This window comes from Myxocyprinus asiaticus, chromosome 17, assembly GCF_019703515.2.
Source record: "Myxocyprinus asiaticus isolate MX2 ecotype Aquarium Trade chromosome 17, UBuf_Myxa_2, whole genome shotgun sequence".
In the NCBI taxonomy this organism is placed as follows: Eukaryota; Metazoa; Chordata; class Actinopteri; order Cypriniformes; family Catostomidae; genus Myxocyprinus; species Myxocyprinus asiaticus.
The window spans coordinates 26177522-26202531 of NC_059360.1; the positions used below are offsets into that span (position 1 = coordinate 26177522).

At 37.8% G+C, this 25010-nt stretch overlaps 2 protein-coding genes and 1 long non-coding RNA gene across 6 annotated transcripts in view; 1 reads left to right on the forward strand and 2 right to left on the reverse strand.

Annotated features, from left to right (window-relative positions):
* LOC127454819 (HEAT repeat-containing protein 5A-like) overlaps positions 1-5116 on the reverse strand; it is a 45929-nt gene extending 40813 nt beyond the window's left edge. For 2 of the 4 annotated variants that reach the window (XM_051722269.1, XM_051722265.1), the window contains exons 1-4: positions 4985-5111; positions 1303-1540; positions 827-1038; positions 602-710 (exon numbers count right to left, since the gene is read on the reverse strand). In XM_051722269.1, the coding sequence (XP_051578229.1) occupies positions 602-710; positions 827-1038; positions 1303-1428 (447 nt within the window). In that variant the 5' untranslated portion in view covers positions 1429-1540; positions 4985-5111. Of the gene's footprint in view, positions 1-601; positions 711-826; positions 1039-1302; positions 1541-4984 lie in introns of all 4 variants that reach the window. The other 2 variants (XM_051722266.1, XM_051722267.1) reach the window with 2 other exon arrangements.
* A 2094-nt stretch (positions 5117-7210) lies between these two features.
* LOC127454820 (mis18-binding protein 1-like) lies at positions 7211-17499 on the reverse strand. The gene is made up of 18 exons (XM_051722270.1): positions 17439-17499; positions 15998-16649; positions 15788-15889; positions 15558-15659; positions 14786-15081; positions 14492-14565; positions 13267-13388; positions 13083-13173; positions 12871-12983; positions 12479-12645; positions 12273-12348; positions 11068-12157; positions 9422-9591; positions 9152-9291; positions 8902-9044; positions 8659-8737; positions 8486-8537; positions 7211-8322 (listed from the first exon to the last, which is right to left on the reverse strand). Exons 2-18 carry the CDS (start codon positions 16584-16586, stop codon positions 8216-8218), a joined length of 3513 nt encoding a protein of 1170 aa, XP_051578230.1. The 5' UTR covers positions 16587-16649; positions 17439-17499; the 3' UTR covers positions 7211-8215.
* Positions 17500-17666: 167 nt separating this feature from the next.
* LOC127454822 (uncharacterized) lies at positions 17667-23929 on the forward strand. The gene is made up of 3 exons (XR_007899609.1): positions 17667-19084; positions 19319-19428; positions 22948-23929. It is a non-coding gene; the product is annotated as an uncharacterized LOC127454822 (long non-coding RNA).
* The last annotated feature ends 1081 nt before the right edge of the window (positions 23930-25010 follow it).

A 25010-nucleotide genomic window follows, 5' to 3' on the forward strand; every position in this document is an offset into this window, starting at 1 on the left:
GATTTTAAGCTCGATTACACTTCCTATAGCGCCATCTAGCTCTGTGCATGTGTCAAGCACTAGGAAGTGTAATCGAGCTTGAAATCATGACGGTGCCTAGAGACTTCAATGACAAGATGTACTGTGAAAAAGGAGTTATATTTTGGTCTATTCTCACCCAAAACCAACTGGATCACTTCAGAAGACATTGATTGAACCACTGGAGTCTGATGGATTATGTTTATGCTGACTTTATCTGCTTTTTGCAACTTCAAAGGCCTAATCACCATTCACTTGCATTGTATGGGCCTACGGAGCTGAGATATTCTTCTACAAATCTTTGTTTTTGTTCTGCAGAAGAAAGAAAGTCATACACAACTGGAATGGCATGAGGGTGAGTAAATGATGACAGAATTTTCATTTTTGGGTGAACTATCCCTTAACTGTTTAGGTCAAAATAAAGAAAATGTTGTTTGTAATGATTCAAAACACTCAAATTACCAGTCATGCTTTCAAATCATTAGTCATATAAAAATGTATGGCATATTTTTTTCTAATCAAGGACAATCACATCTATGGGTTTAGCTGAACTGCAAATCACAAACATCTGATCTCAACGTACCTCTGCACTCTTCATGGCTTTCAGAAGGTTTACCATTGTCTCTTTAAATGAATTGATAAGGAGTCGCCCCAGTTGCTCATACAACACACCCAAACAGGCAACAGCTGCCCTGTAGGGAGCAATAAGTAGCAAATCAATCTGTGGTAGAAGCCCATCTGCAGTGCATTTGGTGGGGGTGTGTATGATGAGCATGTAGGATGTAAATTTATAACACACTGCACTCACAATCGTGTAGGCAGGAAGCTGGGCGAGTCGTCCTTGCTCCGGATGATGTCATTGCAGAGGTCCACAGTGAGGCTGGACGTGAGGGAGTCACCCAAACGGTACACCAGCGCCAGACAATGTGCCAGCAGCAAGCGTGTCGGGGGGCCTGGAGAACTTGTTAGTACCCTCGTCAGCTGCTCCACTAGCTGCTTCTGGTTCTGCTTCAAATCGGCCTGTCTCACAAATAAGATAACAACATATTGTTCAGTTGATTGGCAGACAAACATGCTATTGTGGGTTTGTTGGCCTTTCACCAGTAAGAAACTGACAGACACTTAACCAGTCTATTCCAGACTGAGAGACAGCCGGTGGATAGGCACAAAAATAACCAGAGAGTCTGTTCAAAGTGGCTTCTTGTGTATGTGCAAGAGAGACAGACAGAACGAATCAGCATTTCTTCTCAAACAAAGAGCTTTTTGTCAGAGCATTCAACTCACCCGGTCTGTTGCGGGGAGCAGCTTTTTGAGGAAACGCAGCCACTCAAAGACAAACTCGGCCCTCTGATGCTCCCTCAGCTGATTGCAGGCTTCCTCGTTGAGCAGCAAACTATGAGCCTGCTCCATCCTTGCACCTCGTCTCCCTTTCTCTCCAACTTTTCACCTGAGACCCCAACCAGATTGACAGCATCAGCTGCTGTCTCTCACTTAAAAAAATGTTCCCAACACCTCCATCTACCTTGGAACAAACCAGAAGTGACAAACAAAAAACACAAGTTTGCCACAAACGATACACCATGTTGAAATAAGGAACTTATGCAAGTATTATGACTCTAAAATACGTGAAGCTGCATGCACCGATAAGGATGTACATCATTTCATAACCTCTACATTGAGTTTGGAGTCTACAAACCAATGTGGAAAGGTCTGTAGGTTCATTCCTGTTATGGATTTAAATCAGTTATACTATATATGTTAGTATATAGTATAACTGATACTAACTGAGGGTATGCCCCCCTCGTACAAGTCTTAATATAATGGATAAAATATTAAACTCACAATTCACAAAGACAGGAATATAGAAAACTAATATTTCTTGAAGTTACAGAGCTCAAAAGGTACAGAATAACAAGACTGAGCCTATAAACATAGCACAGTCCAGTTTATGAAGGGTGTATAACACATGGCAGGGCCATAGCCAGTTATGAGGTCACCGAGGTCCGGACCTCAGTAATTTTTTTTTCTTTTAAATATGTCTATCTATAAAACAAATTCTAATAAAAAAAACAATTGGCGCTATTTCACTGTATAATCAGGGGTTGAAAACATTTGGTCTATCCTCACAGCGGGTGTTTCCATGGAGCTCCATCTTAAATTACTCTCTGATTGGTACATGATGCTTATCTCTGTGTTGATTGGATAGCTGATCAAGTTCACAGCCAGCCGGGATCAAGCAATCCAGCCACAGTCCACTGTCGAACTGACCTGGCATGAACCAAGGTATGTGACTAGGACAGCTAACAATCATGAATTAATTAAGTAACCCAGGGTGTTTGCTATAAACTAACTATATAATATTTGTTTTGAATAAACGTAACTTAGTTAACGTTAAGCTAACCTTAAGTGCACAGCACGAGAGAAGAAAGAAAGCAACGCGAAACAATGGCATTTGTTTTTTCTATGCAACTAGTTAGCTAGCTACTAATACTATGTATGTTTTCAAGAAAGACTTATCAACTCTGTTATTCCGGTTGAGTTTATTGAAGTATTTTTAGAAGCTAAAAGAGAGAGAAGGAGATGAGGGGACACTGAATTGAGTCCAAATATGTGCACGTGATTAAATGCACAACTGCTCGTTCACAAGATTAAGCCCATGGCATCAAAATCTCACTACAGCTGGGTACCCAAACTAAGTAGGCAACCCTGTAAAAGATAAGTTATTGCTAATTAGCGTTCATTAAATAGAGCATCAATGTTGATACAGTAGGCAGCATTTCATATATTTGAAGTAGTAACAGTTAGAGTTAAGGACTCAAGCAAGGCTAGCTGGCTTGAGGTTATGATGGCTAACTAGCTTGTTAGCACGTGCAGGACTCAATTCATTCAAACCCTTAGTAAATTATTTTCAAGCAACATGCTGTGATGTAATCAATTAAGGTCTAATCAACCTCCAGGATCCTTCCTCCCACAGAAAACAAGTCAGACAGAATAGTGAGAAGAAGAATGCCAAAAAGGTTACTACAGAATACACTAGATTTATTTGTAAATAAAAAAATTAAAAAACCCAGAAGAAAACAGACAAATGTGACCATGAGGACAGAGAGGAGAACAGAGAGGAGGAGAGAGAGAGGAGCAGGACAGACAGAAGAACAGAGGAGGACAGAGAGGAGACGGTCAGACAAAAGAACAGGGAGGAGGAGGGCAGAGAGGGTCAGATTTGCACTACCTGATCATAACTTGTGTGTCTGTATCTGTCTTATTTTATGCAATTTCAGTGATCCAAGAAGTGGAGAGAAAGACCATAGACCACGATGAACGGCCTGTAGTTAGTGTGTTCTTCAACCAAACATTGCTTTGCCCACTGCCCAGTTCAAGCCTTCACTGCCATGTAGAAGCCTTAAAGAGCCACTTTGAATATAATCATGGTCTTCTTGGAGCAATAATTTATCTGTGATTGAAGAGAGATCACTCATGAAAGTCTGTAAATTGCAACTTATTATTCTCCCTGTTAACCAGAACAAAGAAATTTCATACATTGTGTGTCATACAGGGTTTCCAGCACAGATCAATGTATTAACACCTCAGAGGGGGTTTGGCCTGGTTGAAAAGTTTTTGTTCCAAACTGTATATAAGTGGCACTGACATTAATGCACATTATGGCTAACATTATAGTATCTGCATAATGCTGTGGATCTCCTTTTTTGCATCTGTATTGTCACTTTACATAGTGCACAATATAATCTCAGTTTTTACATAAGAGAATATGAAAACTGATGTAATCAAATAGTCCTTTTCAAAATAGTTTAATAGCTTTTTTTGGTCTTATTTTCTCCTGACTCTCTCTCTCTCTCTCCTTTTCTTTTTTACTATCTATCTCTCTTCTCTCTCTCCCTCTCTGCCACAACACAGACACACACACACACACACACACACAGAAGAAGAGATTGTGCAACTTTAATAAAAGTATTTTTGCCAACAGGTCCCTCTGTATGTATTTCATTATAGATAATGAGTTTGTGTGACTGTAGTGTTAGTGTATAACTTTGGTTGTGTTTAGATGTAATTTTGGTATGAATTGCCGTAAATAAGGTCTATTAAAAGAAAAAAATCTGGACCTCACTAATTTCTAAACCCTGGCTACGGCCCTGCATGGCACAACTCCTCTTTAAAAAGTACCTTGTAAAGTTATGTTGCCATTATAAATAATGCATTGTGCACACTGGACTTGAACAGTCTAGACACACACACACACACACACACACACAAAAACATCAGACCACACAGCTAAAAGGACTAGACAAGATCTCATTCAACTTTATACTGTATTTGCAAGTTTTATTCCAGAGCTCAAACTATTGGATTTTTCTTGTGTGGTGCATGATGAATGAGGCAGCCAGGACAGACTTTTATGAGCCCCCCTCACACTTTTCTTCTATCTTTCAGGTTTATTTTCTGCATGGCAGTTTGCAAAGTGAAGATTTGGCTGGTTACGTTCAGTCCAGGTGTGACCGCAGTGAATCAAACCTTCATCTCATCATAAATAAAAGGACTGTGGCAATGGCGGATATTTCATTTATACTGTATTAACCTGTAGCTTTCGGTTTGCTCACTCGATAAATACATGATCACATTTATTGTCCACAAAAAAGTCTTTGTGGTGTTTGTTTGATGTCTTGCTGGTGTATATTGCCGACTCCCGACTAAATGAATAGGGCTTCCAGCTAACTCGCTTCACGGTAAACATAACAAAAGGACATTTATGTTGTAATACTTGTTTTTAACTAAATATACAACACACCCTAAAATGAACATGTTGTTGTCAGATATTTAGTCCGTGTTGAGACAATGTAAATCGAATGCTAGCAAATGCTAACCAATTCGCTGACGTGCTAGCAAGAGAGCTCTTCAAAAGCAAGCATTTACGTGCTTTAAAATGAAAGTATCACGAGCAAAGGTGTATTACCTGCTAAATGCACCAACTATTGCCGGAGGGGGATGGTGGTGAGAAGGGGGATATCCCTATTCAAGTCGACCGTTTGTGATTCCTCAAAGACATCTGCTCGCGTGAAAGTGCGAGTCAAACTGAGAAGCGCAGCCACGTTAAAGAGAAAACATGACCTTGATTGACCGCTAGAGGGAGAAATACAGTACTGACTAACTAGTCGCGTCTCCAACCCTAGTGAGAATGAACAGAAAAACACAAATGGTAGCTCTTTTTGCACATCTAAGATGATCAGTAACATATTTATTAATACATAAGATCTTTGTTTTCAGTTCAGCAAAATAAAACAGAATTAGACAAACATATTCACAATAAAATCACAGTACAGTATTTTGAGAAAGTCAAGGTGAAAAGGCAGAATACATTTGGTTATTTGTGAGACAAGAAATGTGAAAGGTGATAATCATTCTGAATTGTTATCAGGCACTTTGTAATCTTTTTTAAATAGGCTGTCTAATGAAATGTATATAGCATGATAAACAGTACTGCTTCTCATTAAACTTGAATATACAGTGATGTGAAAAATATTTGCCCCCTCCTGATTTCTTCTATTTTTTTGTATTTGTTTTTCCATACTAAATTGTTTTAGATCAAAGTGATAGAACATAAAACAAAGGCAACCTGATTGTATAATATATAAGCAAAAAAAGTTTTCCAACACCTATATCACCCATGTGAAAAGCTAACTGCCCCCTTAAACTTAATAGCTGGCAGTACCACCTTTAGCAGCAACAACTGCAACCAAATGCTTCTTATAACTGGAGATCAGTCTTTCACAACTCTGGTGGAATTTTGGCCCACTCTTCTTTGCAGAACTGCTTTTGTTCAGCCACACTGGGGGGTTTGAGCTTGAACTGCCCGTTTAAGGTCCTGCCACAGCATCTCAATAGGGTTCAAGTCAGGAGTTTGACTAGGCCACTCCAAAACTTTAATTTAGCTTCTTTTGAGCAATTCAGAGGTGGACTTAGTCCTACGCTTTGGATCATTGTCTTGCTGCATAATCCAGTTGCGCTTGAGCTTCAACTCACGGACTGATAACCGGATGTTCTCCTTTAGGATTTTCTAGTAGAGAGCAGAATTAATGTTTCTCTCAATTATTGCAAGAAGCAGACTCACTCTCTGTCTTCAAAAATGGCTAAAAACACATCTTTTCCATGAGCACTTAACCATTCACTCATAATAATAAAACAAATAAAATTATATATTCTTGTTGCACTAATCTGTTTTAAATACTACTATTCTGATGCTAGTGAAACTTTGTAATGCAGCACTTTTTGTCCCACTGTCTCCTTAAGATGAATCGCTTATGATGTATTATTCCTCTTTTATAAGTCACTTTGGATAAAAGTGTCTGCCAAATGAATAAATGTAAATGTAAGTCGCCCTAGCCCTGAAGCAGCAAAGCATCCACACACCATCACACTACCACTGCCATGCTTGACCATAGGTATGATATTCTTTTTGTGGAATCCCTTTCTTTAAACAGTTCCACATACAACTATTCAGTCCACATAACATTCTCCCAAAAGGTTTGAGGATCATCAAATATTCAGACAAGCCTTAATGTTCTTCTGGATTAACAGTGGTTTTCACCTTGCCACTCTTCCACGGACACCATTTTTGGCCAGTGTCTTTCTGATAGTGGAGTCACGAACAGTGACCTTTACTGATGCGAGAGGGGCCTGCAGTTTCTTGGATTTTGTCCTTGACTTTGTTGTGACTTCGTGGATGAGTCTCGCTGTGCTCTTGGGGGAACTTTGGAAGGTCAGCCACTTCTGGGAAGGTTCATTACTGTGCCAATTTTTCTCCATTTGGAGATAATGGCTCTCACTGTGGTTCTTTGGAGTCCCAGAGCCTTTGAAATAGCTTTGTAACCCTTCCCAGACTGATGTTTTTCAATCGCCTTTTCCCCTCATCATTTCTGGAATTGTTTTCAACCTTGGCCGTGTGCTATACTGGGTGAGACCTTTTTGCCAACTTCACGCTGCTGAAAAAGTTCTATTTAGGTGTTTATTTGATTGAACAGGGCTGGCAGTAATTAGGCCTGGGAGTGTCTAGTCCAGCTGAACCCCATTATAAATGCAGTTTCAGATTTGGGGATTTAGTAACTAATAACTTTTTCACACAGGCCCAGTTGGTATGGGAATACTTTTTGCTTCAATAAATACCATTATCATTTAAAAACTTTGTGTTTAATCGGACTGCCTTTGTTTTGTGTTACATTTGTTAGAATTTTTGAAACAATTTAGTATGAGATACACAAAAACAGAAGAAATCAGGATGGGGTCAAATACTTTTTCACAGCACTGTAATAGATTAGGCCTTCTGTTATTCTTTATCACCTAGTTCTAGTTTCCCAGAGAAGCCCAGCTTGTCTATAATTTTGTTCATTCTTACCAGAGTTTAAAGGCTTTAATTGTTAATGTCCTTTAGCACTGCTAAAACCCTGTACACAAAAGAAAAATAAAGGCCACTAGGAACATTTTCCAAAAATGTATTTCCAATAAAAATAATGGCTGTAAAATAAAGAAAAAATAAAACTAAACAGCTATAGTGCACAACTGACATAAATTTATTGATAGCTCAGGATTTCTGCCTTTTTGTCCCAAAATTTACTAAACTACAAATGGTGGACAAAGACTTTTTAATTTGTTCATACATTGTATTTGCTTATATATTTATTTACAACGCAATCAAATAAAATTATTTAAAATTTTGCATTTTAAGCTGTTAAAGCAACTTATTTCTTTTACCCCACAGTAATTAGTTAGAACATATTGTCTCTTTTGCATCAAAACTTTTTATACTGAGTTTATTTTCATTAATTACAATTTGATGACATAACATCCACTCAGAATATGAACTCAACTCCACAAAAAAAAAAAAAAAAAAAAAACACTCTGAAAATCTGCATTGCTGAAGAACCAATTTTTAAAAAAAGGAAATTTTACATGTAAAAAAAATTCATAATTTGAGCTGACTTGCTTGCTCCAGAAAGTTGGCATTCATTCTGGAGTTGAGATCTTTTACCACAACCCAAATAGCACTTAAAAACAACTGGATGCTTGGTAGATGCTAAAATATTGTAAAAAATAAGTGATGGCCAACACTGTACTGATAAATCAGTCTCATCATAAGGAAACTAGCTGATTAAAGACACATTTTACAAATAATGAACAATAATAGTGAAACTCAGCAATATTCCATAAAGTAATCATCCTCCTCATCACTGTCATCACCTCTCAAATGAGCTTCCTTATCTGAGAGCATATTCCAGACAACAAAGTCATCATCTTCAGCTGTTGAAAACAGGAGGGAAAAACTAATTAAAATAAGTAATAAATGACATGGATGAACAAAAACAAAAAATACACTTTTAAATACACTTTGCATTGTTCAACTCTTAGTTACACTGTATATGCACTCTATCATAATTTAACATAGTTATCAAAATTAGCATACCAACACATCTCTTTAGGGTCTTCTTGACTGCTGGAGTTGGTGAAAGCTTGTCCTATACAAGAAGCACATTGCATAAAAGGCATATTGGGGGGAGAACATGTTTCAATAAATAAAACTGATCACTAATTGGAAAATGTTAAAAACAAGTAGAATTTTTATACTGCCTTTGTTACCATTGGTGCAGCTTTTTTGCCCTGTTTCCGTCCTTTTCGTTTATTCTGGAGATGGAAAATGTACTTGTCCATGTTGTTTCTTAAAATAAAAAAAGAATAAAACAATCAGATTAGACATCTGAAACAAAATTACAATGTAAAAAATAAAAAAGGCAATAAACCTGACATGAGCACTTGACATCCGCCCACTGAATTCTCCTAAAGCATGAAAAGATTTGGTAGTCCACTTAGGATAAAACATACCTATTAATGGATCCCAGCATTCCTGGGCTGATGTGCAGACACTGAGGGGTCTTCACAGCAGAAATTATGCTAGAATTCGGTGTCTGGGGGTCCTGAAGCTGGCTGAAATCTTCTTCTTCTCCATTTGCAGACATTACTGGCAGCTACAGCAGCCAAATTAGATTTTGTTAGGTCAAGGGGGTAATTCAAACAGGTCTACACAATTCATAAACAATCTAAGTTGGTGTGGTTGACTCTGAATAAAAAGCACCTTGATTTGTTTATTCTGCATAGGTGAGCTGGCAAAGACGTCATCATGGTCATCTTTGGGCATGTGATCCAAAAAATATCTCATCTGATGTCTCCTTTTAAGCGTTCCTGCTCTAGCAGTTATTTCAACAACTTCCTTTCCTGTTAAGCAAAATATGAGATGAGGCATTGCTTTTCCCCTTTTGAATAGTATGGATTTAATCACCAGAAAACTTCCACAATCTACAAAATGTGTTAAAACTGTTTGGATTGTACAATAATGTTTGAGTACCTGGTTCCTCAGTTGTAGTTGGTTTCTTCTGTGGTTTTTTTCTGGGTCTTCTGTTTGTATTCAGCTGGGCATTATACTGTTCCTGACACTCTTCCGCTGAACGGGTGCCAACAAAATAGGCAACATTTACCCAGTAACCACTCTTGTGCTTAGGTAATGAATTCACAGCCCTGTCCAACGAAACAAAAACCATCACGATTTCATGCAATTTGTGTCGGACTAAAACAGTAATTTGTCTTTTTAAAATGTCATGTAAATGCTTTAGTCCGGCTGAAATCATACCAGCCTAATTTTTGCGAAGTTGGACAAACAGGCCTATATAATGTGATTGTAGCTTGGCTTCGGCCAGCTTGTATACACATTAATCAGACCACAACTGGCCTCGCCATAGTGCGAATGCTCCGAAAGACAGAGGTGACATTAGGGCTGTTTCGATTATAAAATCTGGCTGACGATTAATTGTCAAACAAATAACAGCAATTATGACGATTAATTGTCTGTTAAAGGGCTATGACAATGAATCGTCTCTTTTAGGGCTTTCACGATTAATCGTCATATTTCTTAAGGTGCATGTGTGCTTCATACACCTTAACAAATCATTTTTACATATTTAACTTCAAATATATAAATCAAATAATAAAATATGGATAGTTGATTTCTTTTTAAGGCTTTAAAAACTTATGACATGAACAATAATGTTTTAAATATCAAAATATTTCAAAATACTTAAAATATGTCTCCTTTTGGTCAACTTTAGTTTTGGTAAATTGTACATTTACACTGTTGTTTTTGGAACTCATATTTTAGATTATATTTTTTTCTTCATAAAAAATAATAAATGTTTAATATATTATGCAATTGTAAAATATTTCTGTCCTAATTTCTTCACTTTCACATGTTATTTTAATGCACTTTGATTAAATCCACTAGCCTTTATTTCTCATGAAGCAAAACATCTGAGATTTAGTTTAATTGTATTATTCCAAATAGATAAAGCGTGTGTCTCCTCTGTGTCACTGCGTGTCATTAACAGTGCCTGTATGAACCCACTATGACCAGGAACATCTGCCATTACACGATCGCTTAAAGTGAAGCTGGAGCACTTTACGTTCACTATCAAAGTTTATATTTGTTTGTTTATATTTTCGCTGGAGTTTGGCTCAAGCCTCTGCTCAGTGACGCTCGGAGTTCAACTAAATGACACACAAACGTGCCATTGATCACATTTATGTGTTTGCTTAAAATTCCCTTATTTGGGTATTAAAATGTAATTGGAATTTGAAGTGCACAATAATCAGACGATTATTTAATAATTGCGACAGGCCTAGGTGACATGTAACATGTATTTAACATGTCCTCAGCTGATGTCCTTCCCTACAATATCCGATTACACACCGTGTCATGTATACTTGGACAGAGAGATGAAGAATGTAGCTTGACTATGCAAAATCCCGCTGTACTTTGATTATAACTGTGCATGTATACAGGGGTGCAACTACCCATTTTCGAGGATGTATGCGATACCTACATTGGTGCCCCCCCTTTTGAGAAATCAGTATAACACATTTCATATAAGGCAAATCTGTATTGGCATTCAAAACAATGCATTCCAAATATGACCTTGACTTGGACCAATTAAAGCTTACTCTTGTAGTTTCTGTAGCTCTTCTTCCACCCATTTTCCATCCAATGCATCATCTTCATTCACATTGCTGATTTCTGTGTGTGGCTTTTTGCATCTGGTGCTTGCTTTTTCTGTGTCAGATTTCTTTGATCTTCTGTTATTTGGAACATTATGATGAACACTTTCCACATCTTCTGACTGCTCAGAATGCATGTCCAGTGAGGAAACCAAGTGTCCATTTGTTTTGAGTTTGGATTTACCTGAACCTTTCTTTTGCCTTGTTTTCTTCAATATGGCCCTCTTGTCTTGCTTTTCTCTCTCTCCATCATTATCAGAGGGCAAATCAACAGAATCTCTGACCAAAAAATAATCGGAATACTTCTGATTAATCTTTTTTGTTCTACGTGAAACTTTAACTACATCTTGTTTATTTTGTTCCTTGTGACTGGTAGAATTCTGCGGCACATTTTTTTTAGGTTTTGTTAGCCATTTATGGTCAATGGAGCCTCTTCCGGTACACATTTTTGGAGGGTCTGGAGATGCAAAAGAGCTGTTTGAGTCTGTGGAGTACTGTACTCTGGAGCATATGCGAGAACTTCGTCGCAAGGAACTGTTGTCGGAGTCAAAATGTGGCATGGAGCGCAGTTCACTCTGACTTCGTTTTTGGGAGGACTTGCTGTTGCGCACTGTCCTCTGATCATTCTCAATGCCTGTATCCTGCTCATCAGAGGACATTCCATGTACAGGTGGGCAATGAGAATGTTGGTCAGATGTAGCATTGACTGAAACAGCTTTAATGTACTTCTCAGTCATTTCTGACCCCGAACATGCTGGGTTTTCCTCTATAGAACTTGACTGATGTTTCTTGAGTGAGGTTCTTTGAGGCCGACTATGTTCAACAGCTTTCTGTTTTGCTGCACGGCCTAAGTTAGAGCTAGAAGCCACCACTGTGGATGCTTTCTGACCTCTTGCAGAATTATATGGTGCAGTGGTGCTCTCTGTTGGAGGTGGATTGCTCTGAGATGGGTCCCTCCTTTGGGATTTGGAATGCTGCTTTATCTTCCTCCTCGGTACTGACAATTCATCTTCACTGCTAGATGTGTTATGCCTCCCTTTTGTAAAAAAAAAAAAAAAAAAAAGAAAAACTTATTGTGAAAACTTGCAATAAAATTAAAAAAAACAATATACTACAAAAGTACAAGTAAATTATCAATGCACAAATCTTACCTCTTCCCAGAGTTTCAGGCACGGTTGGTTGATCCTTTGTGATTTGTGCTGTTGCCATAGTTACTGGCTTCTTGGGCTACATAAAAATAAATAAAAAATAAATTACATTTAATTTAATAAATAGCCTAATTTCAACAATATTAATATTATTGTCAATGCCGCTAGAGATCAAAGACATTGTTTACACTGCTCAGTTAAATGAGTACCGTGGATGCCACTGAGGTAGCGTAGTCTTCGTGGATGGTGACATTCATGTCAGAGTCCATAACAATCCTCCCTCCTTTCCAATATTCCAAAGGAGGTTTGAGGAGTCGGCCGCTGCGTGACACTTTTGCACTGCCCTGTAGGATGCTGTCAGTGGGAGTAATTGGAGCTGTACCACAAAAACCTCAATATATTAGTGTGAAGAGAGTTTAAACAAAATATTTCAATTGGAATTCCGAACATTCTGATTTAAAATATTAGGCAATAACCAAGTTATAAAGTAAAGGACTGGACATCAAAAATGAATGTCAATCTCATTTAGAACTGTACAGGTCATTCTTTGCTAATATTACTTCTGTAAAAGCCACCTCTACTGGTGAAATTATATACTCACATGTTGTAATGACTTGAAGCCTGGGTTGTTTGGATGTTGACTTTTTAGAGGCCTGTTGATTTTTGGCTTTGGACGGTTTCACACTGTTGTCGTCTTTCTGAGTTTTCTGGGATCTAAAACAAGAATTAGTAAAATCATTTAATGGAATGCACAGTTTTTTAATAAATTAATGCCATCTCTTCATATGTAATTACGGAGTAGAGGCAACATACCCAGCATGCTCAATCAAAAACTGACCCAGGTACTCCTTCCACATTTGTGGAAACCCAAAAAGAAACTTCTTTAAAAACCAGGATGGAAATGCTGTGGAAAGGTGAAATACCACAAGAAGAAAACTACATCAAAGTAATGAGACCTGATATAAAAAAAAAATAATTAAAAAAAATTATATCTTACATGGTTTGGGATGTTTGGCCATTCTCCCAATAAGCACATATGTTCTGCCCGATGTGGTCTTAAGCACATTACTTGAGATTCTTTCAGTGATAAAACTGCTGTGCCAGGGTATCTTAGTGTCTCTATATGTGTAAAACAAAATCATTTCAGGCCAAAATATTTAAAATCATGTATGAAATCATACAGCTAACCTTTCTCTGGGTTTGCAAAGAAGACAGAATAGAGATAGCACAAGCATTAAGTATAAGCTCTCTTCATGTATTCATGAAAAATCTATTATGGTAACATTAAAGAGAGAGTTCACCAAGAAATAAAAACTGTCAACATTTACTCAGTCTAATGTTGCCCCAAACCCATATGACTTTGTTTACTCTGTGAAACACAATAGATGTTAGGCAGAGAGACATGGGGAAAAGGTGCTATGAAAGTGAAGTGATTCTGCCTAACATCTATTTTTGTGTCATATTTTTATTATTACAATTATCATTTTTGGATGAACTATCCTTTTAAAGGGATAGTTCACCCAAAAAAAAATAAAAATAATAAACTCATCATTTACTCACCCTCATGCCTTCCAAAATGTATATGGCTTTCTTCTGCAGAACACAAATGAAGATTTTAAGAATGTAAATAAATATAAATGGTGACCAAAACTCTGAAGCTCCAAAAAGCACAGAAAGGCAGCACAAAACCAATCCATAAGACTCCGCAGGTTAAATCCCTGTCTTCAGAAGCGATATGATAGGTGTGTATGAGAAACAGATTAATATTTAAGTCCTTTTTTCCAATAAATTCTCCACCCTGCCCAGTGGGTGATAGGCACAAAGAATGCGAATTACATAAAACAGAAGAATGTGAAGATATGGATTTAACCACTGGAGTCGTATGGATTACTTTATGTTGCCTTTATATTCTTTTTGGACCTTCAAAGTTCTGGCCACCATTTACTCGCATTGTATGGGCCTACAGAGCTGAGATATTCTTCTAAAAATATTTGTTAGTGTTCTGCTGGAGAAAGAAAGTCATACACATCTGGGATGGCATGAGGGTGAGTAAATTGTGAGAGAATTTTCATTTTTGGGTCAACAGTCCCTTTAATGTTGTGGCCGTGTTATATAACTTACATTGTATCAACTCAACAATTTATAATGTAGTGTATTTTAGACCATGTGACAAGCCTTAAAGATTCAGAAAAGCCATACAGAAATTTAGAAGTAATTCTTACATGCGAATACCGTCAACCACAAGGTCTTTGTTGAGCAGTTTCAAAACCCAGTCTTTCAAATGAATCCCTCTCACCTAAAATGCAAGAGCAATGTAAAAATTGAATACTAATTCTGAATTTGTTTGGAAGCATTAATACAGAAAAAGGTTCAATTCAACAGAAAAAAATACAAAAGCCTATTACATTATATAACCCCCCAAAATAATTATATTATTGCATTATTTTTGCCTATATTTTGCATTAAAGAACTACCAAAGGATTTTGAATTTCTTTTTTTTTTTTTTTCTTACTTACATCGGTTCCTTCATCTGAATCCATTTGTCTACCTTGATGTTTAGACTGAAACACGGACGCTTGCTTTCGTGGGATCAAGACACGTGGAGAGAGCTGCAGGAGAGGATCCTCTAGCAGATTATGAGGGGGTTGAGGAGGTCCTGGGACCAGTTCTGTGCACTCTGACTGAGACTCTGATTGGCAAAGTGTATAAGACCCAGGACTACTGGAAACGTCCATTTTTGAGCCCTCTTCTGTGTTGTCTTTTTCTGCCGAATCAGTCAAAGTGCTTCTCTCACCAAATACAACACAACCACCTGCAATCACACATTACAGAGGGCTATGAGCAATGAGACTTTTCAACTTTGTAAAATGTAAGCATTACTAAAAAATAAATAAATGCTAAATTACTAGCAGAACTGTGAAGGCTTCATATAATGTTCTGTTGTTCCCATTTCAATCTTTAAACCATGTTTTGTCTGTGTCATCTTTTGTATATATTTTTTTTATTATTCTTACATTTCTTCATTTATTTTTCAATTCTATTCTTGCATGATTAAATTATTTATTCAACAGTCAGTAAGTCTCTGTTTGTAATCTCTGTTTTGTAAAATTGTGGACTAATTAACATGTTATCTATCTCTGCCTGGATTTCAAGGTCATGGACCCCTCTTGAACCAAGTGCATGTGGTTATGAAAATGGGAATTTAAATGCAGACACACAAATTGTTCTAAATAACTGTAATATAATGAGTAATGCAGGGTACGGTAAAACAAAACAACTTAGGCCTACCTCTATTTTTGACGTCCTTTGAACCGCTGCAATAACTGATAGGTTTCCGCTGAATTTGAGCTAATTTCTCACCAGAAAGCACACTCTCCAACACAGGAGGCTCTGAGTAAACAAATGAAAACAAGCTGCAGTTTTTTGATCACACTGCTACAGATTGATTGTGTCTCACTCAATACAAATGTCCAACAATAGTAACTGCGAGGATAAAACTATAGACATTCAAATCATACGTCTGTTTTTGTCGAAAAGATTTATCTCTGGAAATTGCTTCCGCTTTGCCTTCATCTCAGGAAACACCCCCTCGGGTATCTTCTCCAGCAAAACATACGGTTCTAGATACACAAATAATAATAAAATAAATTATATTAATAGAATTCAATTATAACAATCTGTTTACAATAAGTAAAAAGAAATCTGAAGAAAAAAAAAGAAAAACTAACCAATAAATGACTCTGTATTAAAGGTTTCATTTGGCCTGCCAGGCACTATCTCGACATTGATGGGATGGTTCTCTTTTGGAAAGTCCATCTCTCCATCCTGTGGATCTTCTCTCTGTGATTGTGGAGGAGAGAGGGCTAAAACATATGTCTCCTGGTTGGGGTTACTCTTTTGTGAGTACTGGATCTTGGAACTCAAAGGGACACTGTTACACTTCTCTTTGTTTCTTACAGGCTCAGAGGCAACCTCCTTTCCCACAGAATTTTGCCTTTGAACTTTTGCCTTCATTCTTGCAAAAATCTTTGCTGGCGTCTCAGTGACCCTTTTCAGCATCAGGTCAGCGTTGGCAAGGGCAACCTCTGCAGTGGCATTGATGGTGCTGAGTTCACAGGGGATATTTGGGCTGTGTTCTTCGGCACACTGTGCTGTGGAGTTCATCACAATGTCTCTGTTTGAAAGTTTTCTGCCTGACCCAGTTACACTGGGAGCCCAATTGTGACCTGTTTTATGCATCGTTTTGACTGGTGTAATCATGTCACCAGGTTTAGGGACATGAGGAACAGTGAAATAGTCTTCTGGTGGATGATACATTGTTGTGTTCAAAGAAAGCCAGTCTGTTTACATTCCCCTTATGATCCATTATCTCATCAAGTCCTATAAGAAGATACAAGGAATACAGAACTAATTAGCCGAAGAATCGCAACAAAAATGTGCAGTTTGATGCTTCTCTCCTATAAATCTGAATGCTTCAACGAAGAATCATATTTACAGAATTTGTATTGAACTTATGACAACACTTTACAAAAGTTCTAAGCTTCGATAACATTAGTAAATGCATTAGGTATCATAAACGAACAATACTTTTTTTTTTTTTTACAGCTGCATTTATTAATCTTGGTTAATGTTAATTTCTAAATATACAATCGATCTTTAGTTGGTGTAAGTTCATAATACATTAGCTAATGTTGACATAATACTTCTAATGTCAGAAGTGTATTAATATATTAAGTTGCAGTACAATGTAGTTAACTTATGTCGAAAAATACAACCTGATTAAATGTTGTGTTATGCACTTATGTTAAATGTTACCGAAATTACAAACTTACTGGCTTTTACAACATCAGTGATCCAACACTATAAGTAAAGTGAATCTGCAATGTGCACAACCTGCCGTAGAACAACAAACTGATATACGAATCACTTATATGATACAAATACATAAAAATCGAAAGACTTCAGAAAGTTGGTGTGTAAATTACTAAAGCTAACACAAAAATAACCCATGCACACTTATCCATCGACAACCCCGTGTAAAACAACCGATTGCGTATCAGAGATTGAACTAAAGATGAACCCAAACATAATATATAGGTGAATTTGTGATAATAGGGCAGATGTTTTGTAAAAATACGGCTGATATAAAAAGAAAAAAAACTCCCTCACCATTTTGACCCTTTTGAATTTTCCAGGATAAAGCGCGCCTAACGTCTCTAGTCGCGTAAAGACTGCGTCACTTCCGTAAATACCGCTACTAGGAAGCGAGCGAGAAGTTTGCATAATTCAAAAGCACACGTGGACACAAAATGAGGTCCGTTCAGACCGAACGCGCTCTTTTCCAGTGTTTACATATATATATATATATATATATATATATTAATAACGCTTTGAGCGTTGCGCCTCGTCCAGCTGTTTTTTTTTTTTTTTTTTAAGAGTCTCGCCCAGGAACGCCTCGTTTAAAAATAACGTAATTTTTTTTAAGAGACGCAGGTGTCTCTTAAAGCTATCTTTTTATGATCTAAAGGGCCCTTTAAAAGCACTTGAACTTTTCTTTTTGAAAAGTGCATCTCGAGCCGTGCGTTCTGTTCTATTCGTTTCGGTGTGTCAGCTTTTCTAGTGCAAAAACGCGTGTGATCTGAACGGCGACCCCATAGCCTATACGAAAGAGGTTGAAATGCCAGAGAATACATGTGCAATTAACATTACATAGTTTGTTAAAGGAGACAATGACTCCCGGAGGAGATTTTGATGCATGTGTATGGATTTCTCTCCAATCCTGTCAAATTGAGTGTTCCTTCAAGCTGCAAATACTTGACCGACCTTTGGTCCTTATGGAAAAACAAGATTGTTGTCCACAAAAAGATCGGACCATACGAGTTGCATTTCTGGAGAACTCTTGGTAAAAGGAAAGTGAAGTTCTTTGTGGTTTTTTAAATTTTTTTATTTTATCCCCTTTTCTCCCAATTTGGAATGCCCAATTCCCACCACTTAGTAGGTCCTCGTGGTGGCGCGGTTACTCACCTCAATCCGGGTGGCGGAGGACAAGTCTCAGTTACCTCTGCTTCTGAGACAGTCAATCCACGCATCTTATCACGTGGCTTGCTGCGCATGACGCCGCGGAGACTTGCAGCATGTGGAGGCTCATGCTACTCTCCGCGATCCACGCACAACTTACCCATTGAGAACGAGAACCACTAATCATGACCATGAGGAGGTTACCCCATGTGACTCTACCCTCCCTAGCAACCAGGCCAATTTGGTTGCTTAGGAGACCTGGCTGGAGTCACTCAGCACGCCTTGGATTCGAACTCGTGACTCCAGGGGTGGTAGTCAGCGTCAGTACTCGCTGAGCTACCCAGCCCCAACGAAGTTCATTGATATCCAGAAGGCAAATGTAAAAGAGTTGCAGAAACTTGTGACTTGGCTGCTGTGGATTTGTTGTGTTACTCTGGTTAAGTGTTGTGATGCCACAGCCCTGGCGACACTGGGCTCTTAACATCTCATGAGGCTTGTTATCCATCAATGTCGCTGTCCGAGTCTGACTAGCTCACTTTCATCTTTGAAACAGCTTACGCATCTCTGCTGTGAGTTCCAGTGAGCCTCAGTATCGGCAATAAGTGGTGCCATTTCACAACTCGTCAATCTGACCACACTATACTACCACGAGGATAAAAATCCCATCCCTAAAACTGTTCTCCATTGCATGTTCAGATGTTTGCCTAGCTTAAAACATCTTTCCATAAGAATGGGACCAAAGTACGGGATCCTTCCTGATGATTAGTTTTGTCTCAGCAAAAAATGCCAAAGTCAGGGTATGTACTGTACGAGAACATTGTAGTTCACAGTAATGTCTATTATTTGGAATAATTTGGTGTTTAAAATCATATGTCAGATGGTAAGCATCTTCATCTATAACAACAAAATAATCTTGTACCAGCATGCATTCAGGAAAGTTTTCAGCCTCTTTGTAATTCAAGTTTTTTGTTGTCAACTACAAGTTCTGTGTTGATCTCAATCGTCACCTGTCTGTATTGTTTTTTACACAGAAATGGGTGCAGTGGTCTGCCTGACCAGCCTAGAGCTGCTGAACTATGAAGACCCTTGTCTTTTGTGGACTGTCCTCCTTGACAAAACTGACTGTGCATTATAAAGGATGGTTTGTAGATCCAGGCCTGTGCTGCCTCACAGAATGGCTTCTAGAGCTCCCTTTGCTCTCAAGAGCTTAATATTTCTTGGATGTGTGAACATAAAGCAAAATTCCAGTTATACTCCATCTTAGCCTTTATGAAAAAAATAATGGAAAAAGGTGTAATGGAATTAAGACATTTAACATTAATCAGAGCATTTGTTTTGCTTAACCCTTTAAGCTTGGATTGGCCCGCCAACAGGCCCCACAGAATAGTTTTTTTCTTCTTCAAAACATTAAAAACTACAGTCTAAACCAACACAAAATAGGTATCATTTTAAAGCTTAGAAGCTTTACAGTGCATGTAGGCATTATGACCAAAACTGAACAAGTGCTTTTAAATTTGTAGACAAATCAGAAGTGTTCCGTTTTGATAATTTATTAGTAATTTTGCAGTGTACATATTATTGCAATCGGTAAAAACAACAAACTGATCCAAATAGCCATGTGTCATATGTTGAAAAGCTCTCAAAGAGCAGAATACAATGTTTTACTTGAAGACAAAAAAAAAATATATAGCGATTTATAGCTAAGTACATTTTATATGTAAACAGGTGTTGCCTGTAAGCCGTGTTTTTACTTATAAATTTATGAAAAATAAACAACATAAAATATCACATTATATTACTTAAAGGGGATTTCCATTAAAACAAGTCCCAATACAATGTAATCGGATGCATAGATCATTAGGTAATCCAACCAAAGCATAATGTGCAGTCTGGCTAAAAACACGTTAGTGTTCCTGGATCAGATGGCTTTATCAGAAAGGATGTAGTAGGTTGTCCAGCATCATGGAATGCTAAACCAATCATATTAGGATTCAGATCGCTGCAACCAGAGGTGGATGTCATCCAAATAGGGGCAGAGAGGATTGTTCACTCTAATTACATATGGCAACCAGGAGATGGTGCCAAGTACATGGCACAGACTCGATGATGGGTCAGTTAACACAGAATGGAACTGAATGAGATCTGGGTACTCATGCCTTGATGCTTTGAAGAGAAAGCATACCTTTAGTTATTGTTGTATCTGCATGTGTAATTATGTTGGCTTGGAAAAAGCCAACCTACTATTTAAACTTATTATTAGGTTGGCTTGAAAAAGCCAACCTACTGTTCTACTGTTTAAACGTATTAGTGGTGCTTGCGTAGCAAGGCATCACTATTATTATCTCACATACTTATTATTATTCTTCCAGACAAAACTTTGGCACCTTAGCTTGTCCCGCACCGTTTGTCATACACCCTTCAATGAGGTGTCAAATCAACCGGCTTATGGAGGAGAGGTGTGCTATGACTTTTTTAAGTGATCTGAGTTATGATGTACCCCTGGGGGGCAAAAAACCTTCCCAAAAAATCCCATTGACTGAACATTGGCAAGAAATTTGTTGGATCATATCTCCGGATCAGAAAGTTGTAGAGACTTCAGGTTTGGCTTGTTTTACTCGGGTTAGCAAGCAATCATTGAATATTGCATTGGAAATAATATAGCCATGCCCGAGCAACCATTTAGAGCGCCATAGCAACATACCCCATTGACTTCCATTCAAAATTACTTAGAGGGATATCTTCAGATCAGAATGTCATTGAGACATAAGAGTTGGCTTGTTTTACTTGGGTTAGCAAGCAGTCATTGAATATTGCCTTGGAAACTACTTAGCCACGCCCTAGCAACCATTTATAGAACCCTAGCAACCAATTCCATTGACTTCCATTCAAAATGATTTAGAGGGATATCTCCGGATCTGAATGTCATAGAAACTTCATTGTTGGCTCATATGGCCAGCAAGCAGCCTTGTTAGTATCACCCTGGCAACTGCCTAGCAACCAAGTAACAAAACACATATCTCTGCACCAGAACATCGTAGAGACTTACGGTTTGGCTCATTTGACTTAAGATAGAAAGCAGCCTTTTTATTATTACCCTGGCAACTGCCTAGGAACCAGATAAACACCCTAGCAACCATGGAACACCACCAATATCTCTGGACCAGAACATCCTACAGTTGTGGGGGTGGCCTCTTTCAACTTGGGGCAGTTGGTGGGACATTGTGGTGACGAATTTTGCCACGGCAAGCACCACTCACATTTTCTTCAGAAAACGTACCTATCTAGTTCCTATAATTATTCTTGCGACTTCTTCTGAGACCCAAAATTTTAGACACTAACTCGTCCTAGAGCTTTCAAGCTACAGACTCCAAATTCGGAACATACCTTTAGGCTAGTCTGACTCTGGTTGCTATATCTTTTCTAACTGATCGGAGTTACGGAATTCCCGTAGCAAATTTCCGAACAGGCCCAAATTCTCATTGACTCCATTCAAGTGTGAAAACACCTATCTAAGTGTTAAAACCCGCTAGCAACATGTTAAAACATGTTAACAACACCTAGCAAAGTTTAAAATATGTTAGAACATTCTAGCAACATGTTAAAACATGCTAGCAGCACCTAGCTAAATGTTAAAACATGCTAGTAACATACTAAAACATACTAGCAACACCTAGCTATATGCTAGCAACATCTGGGCAACATCTAAACTGGGTTCTCCCTATCGTGAAATATTCGCCTTGGCACACTAAACTCTTCAGTTGGTAGTATAAACGTAGCTATTTATTAATTTTTATAAACCTTGAAACTCTTAACCTATACTTAAGGTGAAGTTTTCCTAACCATAGGAAATACTTTGGAAAATGACAGTTAAGGGGCTTTATGCAACACTTAATGTTTTTTAAGGACACACTTAAGAAAAAAATAAATACTTAAGGGAAATTTTAAGGGATTGTGACATTTTACCCATAAAAACCCTTAAAACCCGCTTAAGTGTTATTTCCTGCAACACCCTTAAGTTTAAGATAACTTTAAATGTTTAATTAATAATAATAATAATAATAATTCCTTACATTTATATAGCACATTTCTAGGTACTCAAAGCGCTTTACATAGTATAGGGGAATCTCCTCAACCAACACCAGTGTCCAGCATCCACCTGAATGATGCGACGGCAGCCATAGTGTGCCAGAATGCCCACCACACACTAGCTATTGGTGGAGAGGAGAGTAGAGTGATGTGGCCATTTCAGGGATGGGGATTATTAGGGGGCCATGATAGATAAGGGCCAATGGGTGGAATTTGGCCAGAACACCAGGGTTATACCCCTACACTTTAAGTGCCCATGGATTTTTAATGACCACAGCGAGTCAGGACTACTCGGTTTAATGTCTCAAACAAAAGACGGTGCTTTTTTACAGTATAGTGTCCCCGTCACTATACTGGGGCATTAGGACCCACACAGACCATAGGGTGAGCACCCCCCTGCTGGCCTCCCTAATACCAGCCTAATACCTCAAACTGTGCTGCTTTTTCAATCAAATGTAAGTGTTGGCATTAGGAGGCGTACTGCTGTGTGTGTGCGCGCGTGTTAAAAGTGGATTAATAATAGTGGCCAATAAGAGTGGATTAACTTTCTTTTTAATCCACCTGTCTCTTTCAGGCACCATGATGTTCCAGCGTCAGTGTTTGTTGGACTTCAGCACCTACCTCGACTTAAGCAGTTAGTGATTTTGGATGCACTTCAAAGCCCTAGTCCTACTGTCTTAAATCTGACTCAAAAATGTCACGTCCAAACAAACAACAAAATCCGAGGGCTTCATTCCTCAGGACCAATGGACCAAACCACATGCACTTGTGGCTTTTATTGATAAATGTGTTTGTTTACACATATGTTGAACAATGTATTTGATGGACCTTCATATTGTCCTGTGACGCTTTACAGAACATTGTGTCTTACAGATAGGTGATGTTTTAATGTGGTGAATACATACGTTGAAAATGGAAAGAATTTGGAAACAATGGAGGACCATTTACCGTTAACATTTTATAGGCATACGTATATAAACTTTATTTAAAAATGTATTGTAAAAGGCTTAAATGAGAAACATGATTATGTGATGCCGAATCCACACATTTTGTCTATGATTCTATATGCCATCCGTATTCCCTTGGTGCAAGATTTAAAAACTGCTATATAGGTTTAAAAATTATATATTCAATCATGCGCTATTTGTAATTCTTCAATAAAAGTCATGAAATTAAATTCGGAGGACTACATCATATTCCCCAGCTTTAACATCCAGACACCTCCACTAGGTGGCAAGCTATTCACACACGAGTATAATAAATCAGTAAATGCATTCAATCTCTAAATGCATGTTATAGTTAATACACATCATGACTTAGAAATGCAGATCATAACTGTATTTTACCAAGTATTTAAGATGTACAAGAAAATCGTATATACATTTTAGTACATTAAATTAGATTGCCTTAAAATGCTTTTAAAGGGAAAGCACCGGTTTTTTTTTTTACGTGAAGATAATTACATTAACAACAAGCATGCTGTTCATTGCGATTTCTCACATTTTCAGACAAAAATATTTATACATAAATAACATTTCAAAATTGAAACTGTTTACTCGAAGCACTGCAGGTCAAGAGTTTCATATTGTTATATTATAAAAATGACTACTTTTGAAATATCTGAAATTCAGTTTTTAAAGCTTCATAATTGCTTATAAAACAATTACAAGTGTATACTTAATTGCACTTTTCTTTCCAGTTTAGACTTGAGGAGATTTATGATATGTAATTAAATAAAGGATTTCCATCAGGTATTACTAATCCATGGCCAGTAAAATTGAAGAGGTATTACTATGATTTTAAAGCAATTGTGATCGCAATTAGTTGCAGTAAAACTGATGCATTATAATAATACTGAAGGGTGAATGTTTGGATGTTTTAATCCCGCTCAAGTTTTATCAATTGTAAAAGCCTCCGAGTATAATGACACCCCAACACAGGAACTGGAGATGAACCCAGGTGCGGGAGTTTATTGAACACAGAGGAAACAGTAGCGTGAGGTGAGTATTCAGCAGGTATACACAGTCTTATTAAGATAGTTCTCTGGTTTTACGAAAGACTAAGGCAGAAGGCGATCAGCTGATCGCCACTGGGATCCACAGATCTGTATTTCTGGTCCAATCCTTGACAAAACAGGAAACAAACTTAAAACCAGGTTTCAGACACACAACATCCATAAACTGAGGAGCAGGTCAGTATTTAGAGGTATAAAGCAAACTCAGAGTTCTCAAAGTCACTTATATTGTACATCCAGAGCTGATCGTTGATAAACAGGGAAGTTATTTTCCTCTGAAGCAGAGCAAAAGGTGAGTCCAAGGAACCTACAACAAAGTCAGGCACTGTCTAAGTGTGAGTGTGAGGTTTAAGTGCAAGTCCAAACAGGGTGATGATGAGATGCAGGTGTGCATGATTGCACCATGTAACGTTTTTTTTTTTTTTTTTTTGGTTCCTGGGTAGTAAGTGTTATTTCCTAATTGCTTATGCCTCAAAAGTATAGAAAATGCCAATATTCCCCACAAACTTTGCTTCTGTGAGGAGGACAGTGATATTTTGAAATGTACCTATTTTCCAGAACATTCCAGATAGATTCAGTGCTGAGTAAACTTTTAGTAACTTCTAGAACTTTCTAGAACATTC